Source organism: Engystomops pustulosus, chromosome 6, assembly GCF_040894005.1.
Source record: "Engystomops pustulosus chromosome 6, aEngPut4.maternal, whole genome shotgun sequence".
Classification (NCBI taxonomy): domain Eukaryota; kingdom Metazoa; phylum Chordata; class Amphibia; order Anura; family Leptodactylidae; genus Engystomops; species Engystomops pustulosus.
In genome coordinates, this window is record NC_092416.1 from 44,885,804 (window position 1) to 44,913,344 (window position 27,541).

Here is a 27,541-nt window from a genome sequence, read left to right on the forward strand (position 1 = left end):
GAGCTAACACTTCAAGTTTCCTTTATAAAATATTTTTAGCCGTTTCTAGCTCTTTCCGCTTTGCCGGGAGGGATATCCTGTTAACATCCCTGCTCTGCTCCCACCCTTTATTGTCCTCTCCTAGCAAAACCAACCTGCAGGAAACCATCATTTTAATGCAAAAGTTAAAAAAAAAAACAAAAAAAAAAAACACAAAAGTGAAAAAGACTTTCACTTGGAAGTGGAAAATCACTATAGAACAATATGGCCGGGAGCAAGGTCATTGATATATGGGATGTCATAAGGGAATAAGCAAACGGTCAGGATCATACTAAGAAAATGCACAAGATCACAAAACAACTGAAATTATTATTATTATTTTTTAATAGAAATGGACCCACTTTTGGTTGAACGATTAACCCTAACCTGTGCTAGACCTCAACCTTCACACTTTTGGAAAAAAAAAAAAAAAAAAAAAAAAAGTGTTAAATGGAGGGCACTAGTTTTTTTTCCTTTACCGTTCTAATTTGCATAACTATCTGCTTGTGCGTCAGAGTCTAATTTCTTGCGTCCAGGATATGAGGACAAGAAAAAAAAAAAAAACCCTCACTTGAAATTAGGTCTTCATCAGGAAACCAAAAACTATGAAACTGTGACCTGCAGTTAAGTTTCCATTAAAAAAAGGCACGTTGGCCTGTGGTTGGTGACATAGATCATATGCAGGCAAAAAGTATATTTACAGGGTATAATATATATATTTTACAGGGTCAGGCATGCCTCCGATAATTATGGGGAAAATCCAAAATATAATTCTAAGTTACAGTGTGCATGCTTAGGTAGTCATACTTCTGGTGTAATTTTAAAGACCAGAGTCTTCGCTTTCAAAATTTTTTATTAACTCTCTCTCCAAGCACAAGTGAAATGGCACGCTTAGCACTCTGTACTACCCTACCTGTGTTTAAATGGGAAAGGAACAACTGATCATTATTTGCGGCCTGCTCGTCATGGGTGTGAGGTCCGCCAAAAAGTATTAAAGACTGAGCCGTAGCTGTGCCACTTGTTCTAGTGATTTTAGTAATAAACTAGTCCCTTTAACTGCTAGATCAAATGTTTAGTGACCCATACCATTCTATGAAGTTATTCCCGAGAGGAAATCTACCATTTTATTTCATGCATTATGAACCAAACATACCTTGAGAATGCTGTAGCTACACTGATGCAGAAACATATCTTGTTTAATCCCTGAGCCGCGTGGTTTTAGTGAAAAAACTATTACCGTTGATAAATACATTACATGAGCTTTCTGAACTGTCCAGACAGGACTAATCAACCCGAGATGGATGACTCATGCACAGCAACTGGGGGATGGTGCAGCGATTGATTACTTCTGCCTGACAGGCGCAACGCAGTGATCACATCATTCTCTTGAGCAGTGCATACTTAACGTGAGAGGAGAAGCGCTGGAGCCCGGCACAGAAGCGATTGAGCTTCATTATCATAATTTTATAATTGTTTTTTTTTTTTTTAGCAAAAACATGCAGCTCAGTTTGTACATATTGGGTTATATCACAAGGTTTATTATACAAGGAAGTAAAACATTTTACAGTTTGAAATTGAGAACAATAGTTTTAACAATTGTTCTGGAAAGGAAAAACAAAGATTTGCAAATTGGTAAACAGAATGGTAAGCCCTTTTCCCTTTGCTAATTTTTTACTCCCCAAAGCATTATTTTTTTCCTATCACAGAGCCATATTTTGTTTTCTACAAAACAAGGTGCACTTCTTATAGGAAGGAATGTCATGAGTGAATAACTTTAGAATAGCCTCTACCGTTCTCGAGCAATCACTGCCCTTGTAATTCAGCACTCACATGGGGACATTTACCATGGCTTGTACAACAGTATCCTGATGTAAAAAGTATGAAAAATGCACAGCTTCCAAAAATTGGGACTTAAAAGGAACCCGTCACCACATTTTTCACAAATACAGGTAGTGACAGGTTCCCATAGAGCCCTGGTAACTAACTTTCTTTTAGCAAAAAAATTGTTCCCATTGGAGTCCAATATTTTCAACTTTATAGTTTTACATGGTATCTAAGCATGGCTACAGTGAGTCGAGGTGGGCGTGGCCTCCTCGGGCCGAACCAAGAAGCTCCTCTCTATCCCATCTCTTTATGCAGCTAGAATGTCATGTGACCAGAGTGACATCACACATCCTACAGCTTTTGTAGCATTAGAAAACTGTATACCAAACACATATCTCCTGAAATCACAGCATATTGTATCACATGAACTTACAGCAGCCTGCATGGAGAGGAGTAGGAGTCCATGGAAGCTGCTATGATTGTTTTATGTGGTCAGATATCTACATGAGATACAGTTTGCTAATTTTAAGTGGCTTAAGGACCTTTGATGATGTCACCCTGGTCACATGACATTAGGCCACGCCCCCTCCCCCGTGGACTCGCTCCAAAGCTGCATAGATACCAGGCAAGATTATAAATGAACACAGATGTACGCTATATGAACAAAGATATACAATTTTATTAATAATGCAAAAAGAGCACAGCAAGAACAAACAACAATAAAAACCATTAAAAAGTGTGCAAAGCACACAAATTCAACAGGCAGAGCAACCCAGCATATGATAGTGCTGGTTGCTCTGCACACCACCAGCTCCCCCTACCTGCAGAGAACCCCTTCCTCTGCACAAGTGTAAGGCAATGTACGATGATGAATCAGTTGGAAAAAACCTTGCTATGTCCCAAAACCAAGGTGCGGTTTGACTAAGTGTACAAATGTACAAAGTCTGGGCGGAAAAAAACCCAAGATACTAAAAAAAAGTGTGGTGGGCGCTAGCCCAGGGTCCACGCTCAGTTTTACCTGTAAAGATGGCAAAGTCCTGTCGTAGAATGTGGTGGGGGGGAAGGAGAAGAGCTGGGGAGAAGACCCCACGCGTATCGCTAGTCGCCTAGCTTCCTCAGGTACAGCTTTGGCCGCCATTGTATGCTTTTTACTTTAGTGGTGCCGATCCCAGTCTCTAATCTTTTTACCAGGCAAGATTAAACTCTGATTTTATGGGGATCTGAGGGAAACTACTTTTAGCTAAAAGCAGGGTGTCAGATAGTTACTAGAGCTCTATAGGAACCCACCACTACCTGTATTTATGAAAATAGTGGTTTTCCTGCCCAATATGTGAGCTCCAATTCCATAAAGTTTTTTGGAAAAAGATTTAGCATAACATGCTTTTTTTTTTTTTTTTTTTATATATATATATATAATCAGCTCACTCACATGTAGCAAAATTCCTATAATAATTATGCATTTCAAAAAAGGTTTCAAGATTAAAAACCAAAACAAAAAAGTACTTCAAATAGTTGGTAGGAATTTTGTATCACTCAATAGTAACATGAAAAATGGAAAGACTAATGTGACAAGACAACACTATAGATCAACTTCCACCTTTTCCCATGTAGCAAAACCACAAGAAAAAAAAAAAAAAAAAAAAAAAAAAAAAAAACACTATCAAAATATTGTGTCAAGTTTTAACCCCTTAAGGACGCAGCCATTTTGCAGGTTAAGGCTCAGCCCGATTTTTTGGATTCTGACCTGCGTCGCTTTATATGGTTATAACTTTTGAACACTGTTACTTATCAAAACGATTCTGAGATTGTTTTTTCCCCACATGTTGTACTTCATTTTAGTGGTATATTTTGGCTGATACGTTTTGCGTTTATTTACAAAAAAAAAGAAAATATGATAAATTTTTTGAAAAATTTGCCATTTTCGAAATTCAAAATCATTGCGTTTCCAGGCAGATAGATTTACCACCTAAATAACTTGCAGAATAACATTTCCCATTTGTCTACTTTACATTTTCATAATTTTTGATATGTCTGGATAATTTATTTTGATGTCACGCGGCTTACAAAAAGAATAACGCTTTTCCGGATTTTCAGAATTGACTATTTTGGGGATAAATACAGTTTGGAATGAAATTTTACATATTTAGCATCAAAACCCCCTATATAATCTACCCATTTTCAAATCTGCACCCCTCAAGCTATCAGAAACCGCTTTTACGAAGATTGTTAACCCCTTGAGATCTTCATAGTAATTGAATCAAAATGGAGGTGAAATTTAAAATGGTCAAATTGTTCCCTTATACGTTCATTTAGCACTAAAATTTACACATTTCCAAAATATAAAAAAGAGAAAACCCACCATACAATTTGTTCTGCAATTTCTCCCGAGTACAGAGACCCCCCACATGTGGCCGTTACTTGTTTTATGGGCGCACAGCGAGACGCAGAAGGGAAGGAGCGCCCTGCAGCTGCCAGGATTTTAGTTTCCTCATTGGCCCCTTTTGAAGGCTATAAAATTTTCGCTTTTGCGCTATTAGGGCCATGTGATGGCATTTTTTTTGCGGGATGAGATGCTTTTTCCATTGTTACCATTTTGGGGTTGGTATCACCTATTGTTGAAAATTTAGGAACTTTTTTTGAGGGCAGGAGTAGAAAAGCATCAATTCTGTACTGAATTTTTTACTCTTTTTTTTTTGGTGTTCACCGTATAGACTAATAATCATGTTATCTTTATTCTATGGGTTGATACGATTACGGGGATACCAGACATGAATATATTTTCTTACGTTTTACTAAATTTGTCAAACAAAACCCTAATGTGGGGAAAAATCTATCATTTATGTATTGCCATCTTCCAAGTGGCATAACATTGTTACTTTTTTGGCTACGGAGCTGGTTGATGGCTTGTTTTTTGCGGGACATGTTGTACTTTGCACCAGTATCATGTCGGAGTACATATGGTTTTTTGATCGAATTTTATAGCATTTTTTGTGGGATTGAATAGCTAAAAATCATAATTTTTGGAAGGTTTATAGCAGTTTTTTTTTACGGCGTTTATCGTGGGGGTTCAATAATGATTTACTTTTATTCTACGGGTTGTTACGGACGCGGTGATACTATATATGTGGGGTTTGTGTTATGATTTAGACTTTTTTTTTAGTTATATGTCTCTTTATATGTTTTGGGCATTTTTAGTGATTTATTACTTTATTTTATTTTTTTTTTTACTTTTTCACTTTTATACCATGGGACATGAAGAAGCAATCTTCTGATTGCTTCTTCATGATAATATTCTGCAATACTGATGTATTGCAGAGTATTATCAGTGTCAGCCTATACACTTGCATAGGCTGGCACTGTGCCAGTAAGATGACGTCACAGACGCCATCTTACTGGCAATTCTTGCAGGTAACTCTGGGGCCCAGATACATGTTAGATGCCGCGGTCGCGCTGACCGCGGCATTTAACGGGTTAAGCACCCGCGATCGGAGACAACTCCGATCGCGGGTGTTACACTGGGGTGCCGGCTATTAGTTACAGCCGGCACCCCGTCTTTCCCGATGCCGGTTCGGCTCAGATCTTGAGCCAAACCGGCATAAGCTCAGCGTCCGATATATCGGACGCTGAGCGCTAAGTCACTGAGCTCAGCGTCCGATATATCGGACGCTGAGCGTTAAGAGGTTAAAGGCTGGGAAAACAGTGAAATGGTCTCAGATATAAATAGTCCTTTACATTTTATATGTAGCACCAGATCACACCTGGAAATACTATTATGTGCTTGGTTTAAAGGGGTTGTCAAGAATTAGGGAAAAAAAAAAAATGTCTGCTCTCGAACATCACTGAAGTCCATGGCTGTGTCTGGTACTGCATCTTCTCTGGTCTCCTCTATCGGGCTTCAGAACTTACACTGTAAGACCTTAAAGGGATACTCATCTGGGAATTCATATTTAAATCTTCCAAATATATAAATATATATATCTGGAGGTTATTAAAAAAAAAAAAGTACCAGTATAAAGATGGTCTTAGCACAGTGGTGATGTAGTATGGTTAATTTGTTATTTTCTTGTTACCTGTACTTTTTGTATCTGCTGCCAATGTGTCACTATTTGGGTCTCAACTGAGATTTAAATGGGGGTGGGGTACCAGTCGCCCGATATTCTAGGTGCCTGGTAGCAAAAACACATCACAAGTGCACATGCAAAAATAATTACTTTCGCAGAAGTGGTTGTATCCAAGGACAGCACTCCTTTCAGTTTCTAAGGAACCATATGACTACATTTATGGGAACTTGTCTTCACACAGGTACATTTTTATTTAATAAACATCCAATTGAAGAAATGCATTTATATGGCAAATTAATTAAATTAAATGTCAATGTCCATATGGGACTAGCGCTTTAATTATTTATGACTATCCATTCTGCTCTATGGGAGTTCTGAACAAGAGCCTCTCCCAAAGAGCTTAATGGAGAGTGGCTACAAATTCGCGGCACTCTTTCCATTTACATACACTGTGGATACATCATGAAAAAGTTTGGATGATAAAAAACCCTTTAAGACATCTAGGAATAAAAAGGGTTTTCCAACATTCTGAAGGGAGGGGGGGGGCTTTAAAAAAATGAAAAATAAAAGTGGGTGAAAAAAATACCACCACCTAAAAGCTCAAAGTCCCCCCCCCCCCCCTCAAAACATCCACAAGCAAGAAAATATGTTTATAATTCCATTTCCCTACATGGGTATCTAACAGGTTTATAATATGTAAGCTCCATACTCATGGCACTGCCCGGAGAACATCCACTTTGTATGGAACTATATAAAAGAGAAGAGTCTGACAGCCGTACACTTATGGCAGATGCTTATCTAGGACTTCCACAGAGCTCTAGCCTGGTTTCATAATGCTGTGTCTTCAAGTGCCAGCTGTGCCAAGCTCGGGTCTATTTTTATCCATGCACTGTCGGGTATGTGTACTGTATTTGCTCAACATTCAATTCATACTAAACCAAATAAAAAAGGGCTTTTTTTCCCCCAGTGTCCCCCCACCCCCAGTACACTTAAATGGTCAATAACTTTAAAATAAACTTTGAATAAGGGTGTACAGGGAACTTTAGAAAATATGGTATCACAGCAAATTGCTTCTTTCTCCACTTACTTTGGCTCTTATCCTTCTCCCTCCTTCCCATTTCATGTGATTTTTCCTCATAAATCTTGCGTTATGAATAGCGAAGTGGGAGAATTCGGTTATGACATCTAGATCTCCACCCAGCAGCTTAGGCTACAAACTACAGATACTATAGACTGTTTTCTGGCCATGTGGTACTAGTTGTTTCAGGAGCTAGAATACAGACCCATCACTTTCTATGGGCTCATACACACTGCAGTGTAGTCCAATCCCCGTGCATGAGCCGACATGCTAGAGAAGATAGAGAAGGTCCTACTCCTGCCGGTCTTTTTGCGTCGCATCAAGGACCTCACCAGCTCATTACAGACAGGTTGCAAACAAGCAATGGCATCCCATTGTTTACAGCAGGCAACGAACACACATCGTAGGCATAGGACCTGAAGATGAAAACTGCAAGTTACAAAAGACTACAGAGTCCTGCCACATTTTTTTTGAAAGGTTATTCACGCTTACACACAAAAATTATAACTCACTAAACTACTTGCCCCCTCAGATAGGTGATGAAATGTCATTTCTAAAAATTCCAGCTCCCCCTTTTGTCTAGAAAAATTCTCCTCCCCCATCTTTTGTCCTATAGCACCTAGAAAACAGGCTATTGGTGTCATATAAAAGATAAGACTCTTCCCTTTCAGATCAGGTTTGTGCTTCTGTGAGCTACAGAACAGAGATATGGGTTAATTTTTTAATGTAGGTCTCAATGATGGCCCCAAAACTAGAGAAACTATGGACCCACTCACTAGAATAAGAGGAGGGTAGGTCCAAGCTCCCAATCAATGGTAAAACACGTCCCCATGCGGCAAGTGTGAAAGGGACCTAATGTAGCATTTTATTTGTATAGGTCTCCTACAGAATATGGCGCTATAAGATTATTATAGATTTCAGACATGATACAGCTACTGAACACCCAAGATTACCAGTAGAAGGTAATGTAAGTACAGGCAGTCCCCGACTTACGGGCACTCGGAACGCCGCGCATGCGCAGTCCTCTTCCTGGTTTCGTAGCGCTGCTTGACATGCTGCGCGTCCTCATTGGGAGGGCGGGTGATGACGGGGTTCCTTGGGCGGGGCTAAAGACTGGCGCCACCATGGAGGTGACGGGGAGCACAATGGAGGTGACGGGGATCCGCTGCCGATGTATACAGTAAGTAATTGCCGGCAGTATCGCGGGGTACAGGTAATTAAGGAAGCGTTCGCTGGTGTTCCGACTTACATACAAATTCAACTTAAGTACAACCCTCCAGTCCCTATCTTGTACGTAACCCGGGGACTGCCTGTACACAGCTTTACCACAGAGCGGCATGTGAAGTAGTCAGCCAGCAATGGATGGACTACAGGTGTTGGCAGACACTGAAGATACTTGAGTTAATGATGGAGGACACAATGGAACGTAGAACTAACAAACGCTGGACCCCGTGGCACACTGGGCAAGGTGCGTGGCACATACCAGTGAAACAACATAGAATCACCCCACTGTATCATACTAGTCACAGCTATTCAAAAAACTTACGAAAAATCCAGTAATTTCAACAGCAACCAGGTCATCCTACCACGTGAAGAAGATGACGGATCACAGACACAAGCTTATTGTCTCACCAAATAGAATTATTAATTGTTAAATATAATTATTTTCATCAAGTATATATAAAGGGCATTAAAAGTTATACAACAAATGAATACCCATAATACAGGTCAGTAGGGAATACCCAAAAACGTTCATCCGAATAACTGGAAATTGATTGCAGGCCCCCTACATCTTCTCCAAGAGGTTCTGCAGGAGTCAGATATTATATTGATATGAATTAACATATACTGTACCGTAGTTTCATGTTGAAAGTGTTTATGGGACCAAGATATCTCTCTAAGCAAACACATGCCTTATCCTCCGCTTTCATCTACAGCTAGAGGGATTGTGTACAGGAGGGGAAAGTGACAGTCCAGTGATTTATGTGGGATAGACCGGCAGTAGATGAACTGCTCCACTCTTTTCCCTCCACTCCAGCACAGCCATATGCTACAATAATGGTGCCCAAGGGACGGGAGAGACCACTACCTTCAATTTGTATAATGATTAAAAAAAAAAAAAAAAAAAAAAGAAGAAAATGTGTATAAAGGGATTGTCCACTTTTGCCACCATTAATATGTAGTGGGTGAAAGAATCTCCATCTATAGAATAATGAAAAAGGAGAAACGCGTTGTAGGCTTGTCGGAATTTGGAATTTTTTTTTTTTTTTTTCTGGAGCTACAATTATAAAATATACCAATTTTAATATTTTGATATGTCATGGGAACTAGGATCAATAAAGCTTTATTACAGACACCTTACAGCTGATCATTGCAGCCTGGGACTAATGTAAAGCATCCAGAGACTTCACCAGAGGTCACAGTGGGCAGAGAGGTCTGTCTGTAACTGGGGGCCGTCTGCAAGTCCTCTCAATCGGATCTACCAAATTAACTTTCCACATAGGGCTTGCTCTGGGAATTTCCCTATCCAAGTCAAAGTGCTCATGAATGTTTGTGTTAGCGCGCTATCAATTGATTCAATAGATGGCGTACACGCAAATGAACTTCTGTAGGCTCACATGTATCACGCGGTGTCCACGGCTACACAAGAGCCGACTGAACGAGCCACAGAACGGGGGGGGGGGGGTGGTACACACCTACATATAGTGTCTGACCCACTATACCACCAAGGTTCTTCAGCATGTGGTAACTCTCACATTTGGCTACGCCAGCCTTTATCTTAGCTTCCCTCATCCAGTGAGTGCTCCCATTTATAATATCCCCTGACACTTCAGACGATGGCAAGTGACACCGAAACCATGGATTGCTAGACTGAAAATAATAATAATAAATAGCATAATCCATATGTGGAGTGCCAAGTTCTTTCTGGATTTATTAAAAGGAATGCTATCCTACTCGAGCACCACTACTACATCTAGGAGGGACGCCAGCAATTTTCTTGCATGGATGTGGCTTTGAGGTTCAGTAAAACCACTTGTCCGGTTTAATTTTCAAGCACCCCACTCAACCACGACCCCGTAACACGGATATCACGTCAATCAGCTCCATTATTGTAAAATTAAAATGGAATTATAGTTGTCTCATTAGACAATGTGCGATTGCACACTTGGCGTTTTGAGCGCATTTTAGCCAGTTTTTAAGGAGTCTGTTAAAAAAACGCAGGCGTTTTTGAGATAACAAATCCATGCGCATGAGATAACATACGACCCAAGACCAGTTTAAATTAAGATAATTGGTCAAATCTGTCAAAAACGGACGGGGTTTCAAAAACGTATGCGTTTGACAGACTGCTTAAAAACGGGCCAAAAACGTGTTTAAAACACCACGTGTGCCATCACCCTTACTCATCCAGGTAGACGTGTTGCCGGGCAATGAGCTTTTAATCCGAACGACAAGCAGTCGCTCAATTATCAGGTGATCTCCACCAGGTGCACAAGGGGCAATAATCGGGGGCAAACAATTTTAAAAAGTGTTTGTTCCACCAATTATCAGCCATTAGGTGAACATCTTACAATGAAGTACTATAGGATATGCTAATATAGACTGGAAAGGGTTCTACAACCTGAAAAGTAAAGATAAGGGAGACCACAGGAAGGAAGACATTTTACCAAACACATCAGACTTCCTGTCAGTCATGTATCATTACAGCAATGTAGGAGTCCTGGAAACGTCCAAAACTGCTGACAGCACAATATTTTGTGCCGCAAGTAAGGCTTTCCATAAAATAGAAGTAAAAATTAACCCGTAAAAAATGAATATTTCATAAGTGCCCTCTTTACGTTTTGTGTAAAGCATGTGTGGCCGTGAAAACTACAGCTGTGTATCTGAGCCCATAGAAATACACAGGGACGCGTGGTACCTGTTGATACAACTAACATACGGCCCAAGACTACATTTGTGTGCACGAGGCCCTAGAAAGTAGGGACAATCCAACTTTTCAAAACTTGTCAATAGAGATGAGCGGACCTAATGGTCTGGTTTGGCCGCCTGACCCCAACGTATTGCCAGCAAATTGATGCCCCTTGCAACTAGCCATAGGTAGGGGTGCCCCCCTGGCCAATCATTGCCATGGCTAATTGCTAGGCGCTTTAATTTGCCAAATCGCCAATAAGCCAATCCAGTAATATGTCTGGGTCAAACTTGTACCTGTTCATCTCTACTTGCCCACTGTTGGAGATTAAGAACCACCGAGCCAGGAGGTCTTACTACATAAAAAAAAAAAAAAAAAAAAAAACACCAAATAACTTAAATAGTCTAAAGGGTTTTCTTAAAATGTGTGTCCATGACCAGTCATCAGCTAACCGTACCCCTGACTGATGCCAACATAAATATCTGCATAGTACAATGGATTTCTCACATCAAAGGCAATAAAACACACGCTCCGTCAAGGTGACCGACTAGAACGGATACATCTGAAAACACCATATACGGTATAATAAACCCGCGCAGATTAAAAAGCCCTTTAAGAACAACTGGTTCGAGAGAACTAAACACCCCAAACAGACACAGGGCATTTCCTTGTATCCCTCCTGCAGCCAAGACCAGCTTAGCTCTGCAATTAAATTTCCAAGTCGCAGCGCAGCTGCCAAATATTTACCCTGGCGTGAGCTAACACACTTCCAACTATCTAAAGAATATTCAGCCACGGACAGACGGGGATTTTACATGCATGTCTGCAGATCTAACCAACTTTACAGACCACACTTACGCACAATAGAATATAAAAAAAAGCCATTGCAACACACTCTAGGCTTTCTCAAAGTATGTTATATACTAAAAAAATAAATAATACCGCCATATGCTGAAAGTACAAGAGAAAATCCTAATCTGGTAGTAATCAAGAATAGCATAGATCCTGCATCAAACCTAGAGTAAGGTAGCATGATATTTATTTTGGAAACACAGAGAAGGATTAAGTTTTAAGGGATATTTATCACCCCCAATGCAAAAAAAAAAAAAAAAAAAAAAAAAACAGGAAAAAAGTTGGAAAAGTGGCAAAATTACGCAAAAGACTTGGTGCAAATTGTGACATTTTTTCACCCAGAAGACTACTTTCAAAAAAGAGGGTGTAATGTGGGCGATCATCAGCAGATTTATAATCTTTTACCACAAGTACAAAAAAAGGCATGCAGGTACGACCCGGCGTAGTTTTGCTCGCCGGCCGTGCCACCAACCAGATACATCAATAGGCCCAAGTCTCTTGATGTATCCGGCGTGATGAGGGGGGCGTGTAACTGCACAGTTCTCCTGCTCCTCCATGTATTCCTACCACGTGGAAGCACATTCCTTTTGGAAAGTTTTTATAACAATTTTGCCTGGAGCGAGGTCTTCTACTACAGCAGCGGCGATCAAAACGCCCCAAAAAGATACACAATAAATAAAAGGTCCTGTTGCATAGGTCAAGGATCAGCTTTTAACAAGTGCCAATGGACAATACAGAATTGTCTATCATCACTGGCTCGTAAGACCTTGTACATGCACAGAGAATTGACAAGAAAAGATCCATTTGGTTCCATTATCTTGGGAATGCTCACTTAGGCTTAAAGGGGTTGTCCAGAGGTTGAAAAACATGGCTGCTTCCTTCCTTCTCCATGATCATGGGTAGTCTGTGGTGCTGCAACTGAGCTCCATTCATCTTTATACTGCAGCGCTACAATACCGGCACAGCCCATGGTCAGCTGTGGTGCAGTTTTTGGAAGAAAGTTTTTCCAACCTCCAGATCAACCCTTGAACGCGCATTCACACGAGATGTTTAACGCATTAGGTTTGCCTAATTAAATTGAGGTTAAAATTAGCGTTTTCAAAACGCATCAGTTAACATCGCGTTAAGAGTGCGTTCACACGTTCACTTTTTCAGATGAAGTTTGTCCTGGTTTGGACATCCAAAACTGCATCTCAAAAACTAAAAGGAAGCATTTTGTAAACGCAAATGTTAACATCAATTTGATAAGGCAAATCTCTCTTCAGCTGCTGCAGTGCGTTTTAAAAACGTATGCGTTAAACGCCACATGTAGAGGGTAGATGCACGAGGTCAGGAGCCAAAACCAGAGATGGAACCTACACAAAGAAAATGTATGATTTCATTTTTTTTGTTTTTTTAATGATGCAAAATTCTGATTGAATACTGAAAGTGTGCAGCTACCTTATGGCGCTGTTCACATGTGGGGTTTGCATAGCGTTTTGAAATGCAATGCAAAGGCTCCTCTTGCGATCACCTGGAACATTGCTTTTAGTAACATGATGAAAACGCAATGTTACCTAAACATGTGATCGCACGAGGAGTCTTTCGCCGCGTCCTAGGGGTGATGCCACACATGGGGTTTTGAACCTGCTTTTGTCAGTTTTTAAGCAGTTCATCCAAAAACATGTGCGTTTTTGACCAGTTTTAATTAAGACAATTGGTAAAACCTGTCAAAAATGCATGCGTTTTTAAACGAACTGCTTAAAAACTTACAAAAAACGGGTTCAAAACGCCAGGCGTGGCATCACCTTTAGGAATGTCAATTCTAAGAACTGCAATAGAGACCCCTGACCACAAAAATATCAATTAAATTCTAAAGATCATCTCAGAGGTTAAACCAGAGGGGTGCCGAGACCCCCATGGATCACTGAAACACAGCATTAGGCCCAGTTCACACCTGCATTCAGGCTTTCTGTTTTAGGAGACCCTAATAGAAACTCAAACCTGAAGTTTTTCCATTCCTCATAGAATAATGTATCTTATATTACGCATCTGTATATAACCAAAAAAAAGTGAGAACCATTTTTCCAGCCATTAATACCGAAAAATGGAACAAAACCTGTTGAACAGAGGTGTGAACTATAGAAAGTTTTCTAAAGTTTATCAAAGGTGAAAAGCAAAGTATCAAATTCTGGGGGAAGGATTTGTTACTGAAGAGTAGAGATGAACAGACTCGACGTTTCCATTGGAGTTTGGGCCAAAAACTTGTCTCCACTCATCTCTAATAATAATAATGATAATCTTTATTTATATAGCACCATCATACTCCATAGCGCTTTACAAATCACTACTGAAGAGACACTAATTAGAGGTAATAATAAAAAGGATACAAAGAAATATAAAAGAGGCCAAAGGAAAAAAAAAAGTTGGATAGAAAGATGAAAAAGACAACAAGGGGCACCATGGACACGACAAAACGGCGAATCTGGTGACACAAAGCAGGTGGGAATGATGTCATAAAGAATGGGGAAATAAAACTATGATGTCATACTGGAAGGGTCACTAAGAGAGGGACAAAGATGGAAAAAGGGTGACATAGCAAGAAGAAGGGGAGAAAGAGCATCCAGCAATATTTATCTAATAAGAATGGCAAGGTCTGACTGATTTCAACAACAAAGTCATAGAAAGAAACCTGATGTGTGTGAACGAAGCCATAACCAGATCCGTCACTGGATTTAGAATCGCCTTAGGTCAGTATTCACACTATAAGAGGGCTGCAGGTATGGGCGGACACAATATTGGGGGATGACGGGCAGCTCTGGGTGCAGGCTCTGCAGTAATGGATGAGCCCCGGGCACAGCACTCACCTGCGGGACGTCATGTCACCCTGCTGTCCGGTGTATGAGGCTCTCGCTGCTACTGCCCCTCCGTCCTCCAGACTCGGGAATCTCATACAGATCCGGTCACCCCCAGCCTGCTCCTGTAACTCCGTGCGGCCATAGCCCCTCCCACCGACACACCCACCATGACCACAGAACGCCGCTCAGCCCCGCCCATCCAGAGAATATCTACCTCAGGACACGCCCACAGACTGCTCCGAATAATGCTTCACGAAGTGGGCGGTCCTTTCCTTTTCCTGTCTGCTGAATGGCTTCCTGACTGACGTCATGGACGTGGGTGTGGCTTTCCCCTTGCAGGGCGGTGCGGTGACTCCGGCTTCTCCACCTGATGAGACGTCGTCGTGACGATATTGGCGAGTTTCACAATCTCCGTGGGAATGAGATTATTTGGTAACCGCACGTTTTTTAGTCACATTTCCTGGGCTGAGCAGCAGGTAACGCATCCCCTGTGCGGAGCAGCCTGGGAACCGCATGAAGTGAGATCTCCCTTCAATCATCTGTGTACAATTTTTGTCGAACGATTTTCTCTTTAGGCTCCTAAATTGTGGTCTTAACTAAACTTTACATAAAAACTGCATTGCCAATTTTTATCCATTTATTTGAAATTTTAAGGGTGCATTCACACCCGGCATTAGCATTTGTGCTTCAAACTGCACTGCAACAGCTGAAGAGAGGTTTGCCTAATTAAATTGATGTTTACAAAAACACAAACGTTAACTGATGCATTTTGTAAACGCATGTGTTAACATCAATGTAATTAGGCAAATTTCTCTTCAGCTGTTGCAGTGCAGTTTGGAAACGATTAGTGAATGCACTGAGGCCGCAGTCACCAGATGATCTCACTGCTCAATGTACAACAATGGAGACAATTTACTGATACAGAAGCCAAGAGCAGCGCTGGGCGTTTACGTTACGTTTTGACAGCCAGTGGCGGTTCACACGACTCGGGCGCCCCACCAGCATCCCAACCAACATGTGTTCGGATGTTAGGACTTAAGTACTACTCTATATCCTCAACCTTGTACTGTTTATAAAAGTAATTTAATGATGAACTACAATATCACCCATCTAATTAGAAAACACTAATTTTCCCGGACTGTATGAAACTCTCCACCCCGACTGCCACCCCGACCAGATCTTCCAGACAGTGTCAGAGATGTGGATGCTACCCCTGGCGGCCCAGCCTCTGCAGCTGAACTCCCCCTCATACTCTAAATAATCATACATAACCCGAGGCTTCTAAATGTATAATCCCCCCCCACCAAAAAAAAAAAGGGAAAAGTTATTGACTGCAGGACAACCCCTAAGGTAGGAAATGCAGCCGCTACTCATTACTGAAATGTCCACAGCAGAGCCCCCCTTTACTGAAATGTCCATAGGAGAGCCGCCTTTACTGAAATGTCCACAGCAGAGCCCCCCTTTACTGAAATGTCCACAGCAGAGCCCCCCTTTACTGAAATGTCCACAGCAGAGCCCGACTTTACTGAAATGTCCACAGCAGAGCCCGACTTTACTGAAATGTCCACAGCAGAGCCCCCCTTTACTGAAATGTCCACAGCAGAGCCCCCCTTTACTGAAATGTCCACAACAGATGCTCTCCTTTACTGAAATGTCCACAGCAGAAATCCCCTTTACTGAAATGTCCACAGCAGAGCCCCCCTTTACTGAAATGTCCACAGCAGATGCTCTCCTTTACCGAAATGTTCACAGTAGAGTCCCCCTTTACCGAAATGTCCACCGGCAGGGTCCCCCTTTACCCAAATGTCCACCGGCAGGGTCCCCCTTTCCTCAAATGTCCACAGCAGATGCTCTCCTTTACCGAAATGTTCACAGTTGAGTCCCCCTTTACCGAAATGTCCACCGGCAGGGTCCCCCTTTACCGAAATGTCCACCGGCAGGGTCCCCCTTTACCGAAATGTCCACCGGCAGGGTCCCCCTTTACCGAAATGTCCACCGGCAGGGTCCCCCTTTACCGAAATGTCCACCGGCAGGGTCCCCCTTTACCGAAATGTCCCCCCCCAGATGCCCCCTATTAATGAAATGTCCGCTACAGATTCTCCCTCCATCATTGCTGTTATGTCGACAGCCTGTACAAATAACCAAATGTTGAGGGGTGTCCTCATCAAATATGATGCAAAACTTAACCCTTTAAGGACCTCGTTTTCATTTTTCACTCTCCACAATCAAAAATCTATAACTTTTTTTTTTTTACACATAAAGAGCTCAGTGACGGCTTGTTTTCTGTGTAACAAATTGCACTTCATAGTAATGGTATCTATTATACCATGCCGTGTACTGGGAAGCAGGAAAAAAATTCCAAATGCAGTGAAATTGGTGGCCAATTTCTTGTGGGCTTGGAATTTATGGCTTTCATGGTGCGCCACAAATCACATGTCTACTTTATTCTGTGGGTTGGCACTATTACGGGGTTACCAAATTTGTATAGGTTTTATAATGTTTTCATACATTTACAAAAATTAAAAACACGTGTACAAATTTTTTTATTTTTATTGTGCCATCTTCTGGCGCTAATAACTTTTTTATTCCTTTGAGTACGGAGCTGTGAAATTTTCAATGCTACCATTTTTAGGACTGTACGACCTTTTGATCACTTTTTATTGAATATTTTTATATTTTTCAAAATGGCATAAAAAGTGCCATTTTCGACTTTGGGCACTATTTTCCGTTACGGGGTTAAACACAGTGAAAAACCGTTATTATATTTTGATAGATCGGGCATTCTTGTATTTCTCTATGGGGGCTGTGATCTTACCGCAATTTGTACGGCCAGGTCAAGGCCCCCAATACAGTTGTGTGCATGGGGCCTTATTGTGTATGTGTAGCAGCCTCTTATCATATATCCTCCTTCCTAATCTGCTTTTCATTCTGAAATATTTGCTGAATTCCATCTTGCTTTCAAGAGGGCACGAGTCCTCAACTGGAGGAGAGGAGGAGCGATTTTTAAGTTCGAACACCCGTTATTGGTGACCTTCAACACCTTGGTTACTCTCTCTCCTTGGCACACTGCTCTTCTCTATGGGTATATTTATCTTTCTCCCTCCTCATTCTGAACTGCTACCAACCTAACCAAGCACTGAAATTAAAAGGGACAGTAAACTTATTGGGGCACATTTACTTACCCGGTCCAGTCGCGATCCAGCAGGGCGTTGTCCGACGAGGATTTGAGTCTGCCAGGATTCACTAAGGTCCGTGCGCCCAATATCCAGCAGGTGTCGCTGCTGTGCCAGGGTCCGCCGAAGTTCACCTTCTTCGTCCCGTTGTATGTAAGTGCTGATCTTGCGGCACAAATTAATTTTTAAATTCCGCAGGTTTTCCGAATCCCTTGGGTTGTCCAACGGCTATGCCCCCCCGATTTCTGTCGCGTGAAAGCCGGCGCCGATGCACCAAAATCCAATCGCGTGCGCCAAAATCCCAGGGAAATTTAGGGCAAATCAGAAATCGTCGGGAAACCCGACGAAAGTACGCAATTTGGACCCTTAGTAAATGAGCCTCATTGCCCCACTTGTTGTCCCACTATTGCCCCTCGGCAGTGAAGGTTGCTAACTGGCTATATGAACACAGGTCTCCTGCATTCCTGTGCGCTGACTGATTTATGTCTTCTTTTCCACGGCTTCTTACTTCTGTATCCTGTCCTTGATGTGTTCATCTTCGTGTTCACCATGTCTTACCTACGATTCCGTAGTTCATCTTGAAAGTTCCCACTTGACCCTTGGTGCTCTTTACCATTGTTATTCAGCCCAAGGCTGTTCATCATCTATATTCAGATCACTTCAAGAGGAAGCTGCCTAGTGATCACCTCACATATAGTAACAGCAGCATTGTATATCAGTATATCAGGTTTTAGCTAACAAAACCGCTCAGTGATCGGTGCACGAGGCGGATGGCCATGCCTAATGCCTTCCTTCTCCTAGGAATGTCTTGCGTGGTGTAAAGGCATGGTGCTGGGTGGCATATAAAGAAGAAAATGTGTGCACCAGCAGGCACATGTATGACACATTGGGGCAGATTTATTAAGTGTCTGAAAGTCAGAATCTTTCCAGTTGCCCATGGCAACCAATCACAGCTCAGCTTTCATTTTACCAGTGCTCATGAATATTTTAAAGGGGAGCTGTGATTGGTTGCCATGGGCAACTGGAAAGATTCTGACTTTCAGACACTTGATAAATCTGCCCCATTATGCTTAGACACATACATATGGCACATTTTAAGACTATGGGGCAAATTTATAAAAAGTATCCTAAGTTTAGAAAGTGTAGAGTGAGACTAGTCCTATGCTGCCCAAGATGCATCTAAGAGTCTGATGCTGGTTGATAAATCTGTCTAGTCGTAATCTGAATCTCCTATTAGTTGGTTCACCAGAAAACTAGGATAACAAATTTGTCAGGTTAGCACTATTTTTGGGCCTTTTTTGCAGTTAGATGACGCCCCCTTTTCAAAGGTGGCCCCTTTTGTTGAACGAGTTGTAGAAGTGCCAGTAAAACTGTCTAAAACTTAAAAAATGTAGTGCAGATAGAATTCTGTCATGGATTAATAAATCTCACCCTATGTTTGCACTGTCTTACCTTGAGACAGTGTCAAGATCATGGACTCAGGTTCAGGACCGTCCTCTGACAGCTCTCCATCCTCTAGAACCTACCGTATAAGCCAAGACACCTGTTTTTACCACCAAAAACCTATTCACCCGCGTATAAGCCGAGGGTGGGAAATGCATTAGTCACAGCAAGCCCCCTGTTGTATATAACCAGCCACCCCCTGTAGTATATAGCCAGCCCTCTGCAATATATAGCCAGCCAGCCCCCTTTATTATAAGCTAGCTCCTGTAGCATATAGCCAGCCAGTCCCCTTTAGTATATTGCCAGCCCCCTTTAGTATATAGCCAGCCAGCTCCCTTTTGTATATAGCCACCCATCCCCTTTAGTGTATAGCCGGTCAGTCCCCTTTAGAATATAGCCAGCCCCCTTTACTATATAGCCATCCATCCATTTTAGTATATAGCCAGCCCCATGTGGTATATAGCCAGCCCCCTTTAGTATATAGCCACCCAGCCCCTTTAGTGTATAGCCAGCCCTGTTAGTATAATGCCAGCCCCATGTAGTATAATGCCAGCCAGCCCCCATGTAGTATATAGCTAGCCTGCCCCCAGTTTACTCAGCGAAAGTTCCGGGTCCAAGCACGCGGCCTGGCCAGTGCACACTATGATGTCAGCTGACTGAAGAAGAGAAGACCTACTTTGGTCCCGGAAAGGTGACTTTTAACTTATTTTTTTTTCTTGACTCGAGTATAAGCCTAGTTTGAATTATCAGCGCATTTTTTGTGCTGACAGACTCCGCTTGTACTCAAGTGTATACAGTAATTGATATTACCTGCCTCCACTCTTCACATGAGGTTGATGAGACAACTTGCATTAGACAAAGCCCAAATACCCTATGACGGTGATGGCAAACCTTTTAGAGACCGAGTGCCCAAACTACAACCAAAATCCACTTATTCATTGTGAAGTGCCAACGTGGCATTTTAAGCAGTAACTTATTGCTACCTGTTCTTCCACATCTTTCAATTGTATCTGCCACCTGAGGCCACCAATACAGTTGAAAGAAGGAGGGCAAATTCAGATTATCATTGTAGCTTCTCTCCGCCATCTCTCTGACCAGGAATGGTGGGTCCAGCAGGATGACGTCCAAAGATTATGCAGTTCTGTCAACACCTTCTCACTTTTCTCGCAGTTCCAAACAGTCAATGATGTGTGGCTTTAAAATAGTGCTGAGGGCATCATCTCTTGGACTGCAGGAAGATTTGGTATATTTGGTCCTAGGGCAATGGCCTGGGTGCCCACAGAAAGGGCTCTGAGTGCCACCTCTGGCACCCGTGCCATAGGTTCGTCACCACTTCCCTACAACATTCACCAGTTAAGCAATCAATTTAGGTAATGTCTCTTCTCACATCATCAAGTCATTAGAACACAAGGAGAGTGTTATAATACTGACGTTTTAATTCACCCCTGACCTGAGTCTGCAGTGACTCTACTGCAGTTTCTCCTGCTCCCCCATGAATCGTGGGAGCAGGACCAGGTCTCAGACTGTCAGACACAGTTTATTACTCCTTCTGCCTAATCCTTTCAGGATTTGAGGTGACTTATTGGATGATGTGACGTCACATTCCGCTTGACATATTTATTACAGAACCTACTAAACATAAGAATGTACAGTAGATGCCCCTGGTTGCACGTTTTATTGACGGCCTCTATGACTTTCTGGATGATAATGGATGATGACAGGTCAGTTTTAAATAAAAAATAATCCAGAATTATATCTACGGATCTGTTATGTTTGCCCCATTAGGGTGAAAACTCTGTCAATTTCCTGCAGAGCAGCTATTTATGACAGAAAATCATTGGCCTCCATAGAGTCGCTTTGGCTTTCTGACAGACACAAATCTGCTTGCACAACATCAGAGCTTCGGCCTCGTGCTTTTAACAATTTCTGAATGTGTTTCAGGGGAGTTCATTAGGATGAAGGAAATGCACTGCAGGCAGAATGGCCGTAATGTTTAGGTTCTGAGGTCAGAAAATGTGCAGCGCGGCCGCTAAGACATGACGTCTTCTGTTTGATTTGGCTTTTTCGGATGGTTATACTGCTCAGGGAGAATGTCCACTTATAGTGGATATAATAATCAGTAAAAATTCAGTAATAATAAGAAAAGATGAAAGGTATACTATACAGCCTAAATGCATTTGGGCAATCTTTGGTCACTCTTTGTTTAATTGGTTGGGGCCTTGTGCTTAAACAAAAATAAAATAGTCTTCCTCATATTTTTGCAGTCAATACCACAATGGGAATGTACAGGGGAGCACCAGCCATTAGGCAAGTCGAGCCTCTTGCCTCAGGCAGCACCAACCACAGCAAGTTCGGGGTTGTTTCAGAAATGTAATCACCTGCTACAAAGCCGGTCCTGACACTTAAAAATAGTGCCTCTTTACACCCAATGTAAGACAATGCATGAAGTACCCACCTTCTAAAACAAAAAACTAATATATATCTACTGCAGGGGGTGAAGTGGGGCACCATTCTATAGCTCGCTCCAGGCAGCAGAAAGTTTAGCTTCACCCCTGGGGGTGTATAAGCAGTAACTTAGGAATCTATAAAAAGGGGAAACTATAATTTCACTCAGATCTACAAATTCAGACCCTTTACTATGATTCTTTAGTTCTAAGGGTTTCCCATTGCTCTTGATCGACTTTGAGATGTTTCCACACTTGAGTGAATGTGGTTGATTGGACATGATTTGATAAAACTCACTTCTGTCTATACAAAGCTGACCATAAAACCCAGCCATGAGGAGGATAGAACTGTAACGCTCATGGACAGGATTATATGGAGGCACAATAGAAGGGCCAATATACTGCTATACTGAAATTACCCAAGAACATAGTGGCCTCCATAATTAACTGGAAGAAGTTTGGAACAACTGGGATCCTTCCTAAAGCCGTGCCTCACCACTTCCTTCTTGCCCCTGTGCCCACAACACAGATCTAATGTGACAAAGGTCGAGAGGACCGAAACGTCGTACAATTTTGATCTGCTTTCTGCTGTTGTATACACTAAGGTGAAGGCAATGTAATTATTTTTTTACTAATTTAAGAAGAAAAGACTGTCGATGTGTGCCATGCTCTTTGATAGATCTTCCTAAAGCTGGTCATACTGGCTGTTCCCCAAAGATCCTATGTGTAGATGTGATAAACCTCTAGAAATCAATCCTCCCTATAGATCATGAATAAGAAATGCGTCGAAATGCGTTGATCGCTTTCTGTACCTGTATGCTGCCATCAATTTGTTACTCACTTAATAAAGAAGAATTCAAGCTCGTGTCGGCTGATGTGATGGGAATGCGCTGGATATACCTACTATTTGTGTTTTTTTCCTATTTCTATACATGGACTCCAGATGGTGTAGCTTGCGTGTCTATTTGGGCTCGATGAATGGCAAGTATTGACAAAAAGAAAAAGGTGAGCTGCCAATTCCCTTCCGTTTTTTCAATCCTCCCTATAGTTAGCCACCAACCTAACCTTAAAGGAAACCTACCATTTGTTAACCAAACATACCTTGAGAATGCTGTAGCGACACTGATGCAGAAACATATCCTGTTTAATCCCTGATTCGAATTGTATTGCTCACAAAACAATTATAAAATTCAGGACCTTGGGAAAGCTGGGTGCTGCTGGCTGCAGTACATAAACACAATACATGGAGCTTCCTGAACTGTCCAGACAGGATTAATCAAACTGAGCTTGCTGACTCAGCAGCTGGGGGATGGTGCAGCGTTTGATTACTTCTGCCTGTCGGGGACAACACATCATTCTCTGGAGCAGTGCATAATTAGAGTAAGAGGAGAGCACCGGAGCAGCCACAGTAGCGTCAGATTCTCATTATCATAATTTTTTAGAATAATTTTTTCAGCAAAACCACTCAATTCAGGGATTAAACAAGATATGTTTCTGCATCAGTGTAGCTACAACATTCGCAAGGTATGTTTGGTTCATAATGCATGAATACAAATGACAGATTTCCTTTAAGCTGCTAGGAGCAACATAATCTCCTAAATCTCCCGCAAGAAAAAAATGTGTCACGATACCCTGGTTTATTGAAAACAAGAACTTTTTAACCATTATTCTAAGCATCATATCATGTGGAAACCAGACATTGCTTATTACCTGCCCATTATCATCATGAACGTAAAGCATGGTTGAGGCTGCATCAAGTGGAGGGCAAGAAAACACGTCCGGATTTAGCGAAAATGTAATGGAACAGTATACAAAGATATTCTCAATAAAAATCGTGATCCACAGTGCTCAGTACCTGGGCTGATGGTTCACCTTCCAACAAGAAAATGGCTCACGTATATTATTGTGTCTGCGCCACATTTTTGTCTAAGTTTGCCGGAAAAAAGGGTCTTTTGTGCTTCCAGGTGTATTTATTATGTGTTTTCGGCACAATTGTCTTGCATTTAGAAAACTGTGCACCTAAAGGGGCGTAGTGGTGCTTATTCGTAGTTTGAGAAACATTTATATCCGACACTATACTGTTGCACGCAGTAGATTGTAAGTGCACCAACAAATAAAAGGGGCTTCTGTGTGCACACGGTCCAAAAGCAGCACCTTTTGCTCCATATAATTGAACAACGTCTGCAACAATTCGATAAAAGCGCACACTTTTCATATGTTTGGGCCAATGACAGTAAGCACATAGGCAAGCCAAAATAAATAAATACTTCATTAAACACTGTGATCAAAAAGTATTTCCCTTATTCCCAAATGTTAAAATTCAGTTTGTAAACGTATATACAAAGCACCTGATGTAAATTTAATGAGGCCCTGCATATTCAGTGGTTTCTTCATTGCCCCGCCTCCTTGTTCCTTATTGACAGGTCTCACTGCTACAAAACATGCTGCTGTGTGGAGCATTGAGAGAGAACTCTACATGATTGGCCACTTCATGTCATGTGACCATCGGTGATGTCATCTTAGGTCCTCTTACATTTGCACAATCTACCCTATGTATGTATCTGATCACTTAATAGTCAACGCTACGCTACAGCGTTGGGTCTGGTCCGGTGGTATTAGTGAGCAGGTTGGTTCATACTTGTAGGGCTTTGTGACAGTTTTGGATTCATCTCTTTCCATTTTGAGTTATGTACATAGTGCAGAGACGTGTACAGATCTATACAGCCAGTTACTGTAAGAAATCAAAAATCTGTTTGCAACCTTTGAATTCAGTCTTTAGTTTCTAAAGGTCAAGTGAGCTAACGTGTCACGCTCCATATATTATCCCGTACGTGGCACGCTTGTAAACTAAGCTGAGCATCCAGGTTCATCATGAAAGACACCAGCGAATTGTCAAGTGATCACCTTGATGAGAAGAAAACAGAACTCTCCCTCACCATCCTGCCATGTATCACACTATTAGCGCCTTGTCTGGAGCTGCCATAAACTGCACTGAAAGGTCACAATGACTTTATTGTATTTTATTCAGGACAGAAAAAACACTGGAATCTGAGCTGCAATGTTAACTAACTATATTAACTTCCCAGACTAACTGCATTACTGACGTTATCAATGATTAATAACTGTATGCAGTAACAGTAAAAGCCTAAACCTAGACCTCAGGGACCACACGTATGTTACACATCTAGGTATAGAAAACCCATAGTTAAATTGAAGGATTATAAATATATATAAATTCAACATGTCCACAAATTAGTTTTTTTAGTATTTTGGCCAGAATAGAGGAAGCATATTGCAAACTGGTTTCGTGTTCCAACCTGGAAAAATTATTTAGCAATTAGAAGGTCATTTACCACTGAAAAGTGAGGAAAATTTCAGAATGTTTTAAAATCCAATCTTTTAATGTAAAGCACCATTTCAATTCTGGTCCGATGTTTCCTCTGTCTTTGCTGATCTTGGCCTATTCCATGTGCTGTCAGTGACATTGGACATGACCATTGTCCCCGGGCCTAGTAGTAAACCAGAAGATTAACCTAATTTGCAGGCTAGGAGATGAAGAACAGGGCCGCCATCAGGGGGGAAATAGTGGGGCTTCAGTCAGAGGCCCGGCCAAGAAAGGGGACCCAGATTCCCCAGAGTCCCGGTATCCTCCTTCATGATCTACAGAAGTTGAATATGACTGGAAAGAGCCCAGGTCCCAGACCGGATGCCAGCAGTAGAGAACAAGATCTTTTAGCTCTCTGCTCCACAGCTCTACATCCAGCTCTCAAGTCAAATGCTGGTGGCCTGGGAGATAAAGGAGACATGGTACAGACAGGGGCAAATTTACTTACCTGGTCCTGCCGCGATCCCCGATCCGGAGGTTCCGACGAAAATGAAGTCCAGTGCGATTCACGTAGCTCATGCGCCCGAGATCCTGCACTTGTCGCTTCCCTGCTGAGGTCTGCCGGAGTTCACATTCTTCTTTCCGGTGTATGTGAGTGCAAGTCTTGAGACACAATTTGAATTTTAAATCCCACGCATAGTCCGAATCCGTTGGGTTTTCCAACGGCTACGCCCCTGATTTGCGTTGCATGAAAGTCAGCGTGATCGTGTGCACCAAAAACCCCTTACCTTACGAAAATGCGGTCCGCGGACCCTTAGTAAATGAGCCCCACAGTGTCTAATGACGTGTTCGCTTGTGCTGGGTTCTGAGAGGCCTATGGTCAGAGCTGTCCTAGGACAGGTGGAAGCTTCATAGCCTGCGCTGCAACTCATGCACCGAATGAAGACGGCAAAAACAAGTTTAAAAAAAATTATTATTTTATTATATTTGAGAACTGTTACTTTTGGGGAGGGGGGTAGTTACACTAAGAAAGGGGTTCACATTGATTTGGGAGGGGGAAGTAACTTGGCTACAATGTGTGAAAGCAATTTGTCTTGGCTACTGGGTGGGAAATTGAGGTGGCACTGTGATTAATGGCTACTGTGGGGGGGGGGCACTGTGACTATAGACTACTGTGGACCTCTGTGACTATATTGGCTACTTTGCGTGCATTGTGACCATATTGGCTACTTTGGAGGCTTTATAACTATATTTGCTACTTTGGGAGAACCGTTACTATAGTGTCTACTGTGGGGACACTGTTTTTATATTTCCTACTATGGGAGCATTGTAACTATATTGGCTACTTTGGTGCTGTTAATGTATTGGCTATTTTGGTGCTGTTAATTTATTGGCTGCTGTGTGGGCACTATTACTATCATGGCTACTGTGGGGCACCATTTCTATAATGGCTACTGTGCCGGCATTGTTACTATATTGGCTACTGTGGGGCACCATTTCTACAATGGCTACTGTGCCGACATTGTTACTATATTGGCTACTGTGGTGGCACTGTGACTTAAATGGGTATTGCAGGGGCACCATTACTATGTAGGCTATAGTGGCAGTACAGGTACTATATTGGATACTGCTGGGACACTGTGACACTATTGGCTATTGTGGGGGTACTGCTGTTATATTGGATACTTTTAGGGCATCCTTTTTATATTGGCTATGTGGGAGCACTGGTACCATATTGGCTACTGTGAGGACACGGTGACTATATTGGTTATTGTGGGGGCACCATTACTATATTGGCTACTGTAGGGGCATAATAGTTATCTCTATGGAAGCAGCAGAAATGTGCAAAAAGGTGCAAAAATGTTTGTTGCTAAATCTACAAAATGCTAGCTGGAAGAAGCACACATGGCGGCCAGATTTACAGTATGTGTTGATATTAAACAGGAGCTCACAAATCTGCAGCATCTCTCCTTTCTGTGACTTTATTTTCTTTTCTACAAGGGGGGGGGTACATGGAGACAGTCTAATACTACATCGTCTTTATCATTCAGCATCAAACATTGATACATCTGGTGCAGTATAAGGCTGTCTCACTCTGCTTGTTTCTGGTTCTGTGTAGTAAGATTGGTACTGGTGAGGTTTTTATTTTGGCTTGGTTCTGGTAACATATGTATTAATTATGCTTGATTCTGGGAGCTTATCTATTTAGTAATATTTGTTCTTGTGTACATAATAAGCTTGATTCTGGTGCTATGTATATAGCAAACTCTGTCCTGGTAATATATCAGTGTGATAATCTTGGTTCTGGTAAAATATCTAAGTAGTAATTTTCTGGACGTGCATCTGTGTAGTCGCGGTAATCTTGGTTCTGGTAGCATTTTCTATTTGGTGGCTATTCTCAGAGGTAACAATTGCTGTATGTACCTGTATTGATGCTTCAGATGGTAGATATTACACAAATAATAATGGTGCTCGATAGACCCCATGGAATTACTGATACTGCACTTATCTTGTCAACAAATGTGATGGAACTGATGGTATAAACAAAACCGTGCCTAAATTTAGAAAAAGTACTA

General features: G+C 41.8%; 1 protein-coding gene across 1 annotated transcript in view; it reads right to left on the minus strand.

The window, feature by feature from the left end:
• The window catches only part of LOC140134997 (tyrosine-protein phosphatase non-receptor type 11-like), a 70,738-nt gene extending 55,992 nt beyond the window's left edge, over positions 1 to 14,746 (minus strand). Inside the window, exon 1 of the mRNA XM_072155887.1 lies at positions 14,590 to 14,746. Within this exon, the coding sequence (XP_072011988.1) occupies positions 14,590 to 14,675 (86 nt within the window). The 5' untranslated portion in view covers positions 14,676 to 14,746. The remainder of the gene's footprint in view (positions 1 to 14,589) is intronic.
• Positions 14,747 to 27,541: the final 12,795 nt, after the last annotated feature.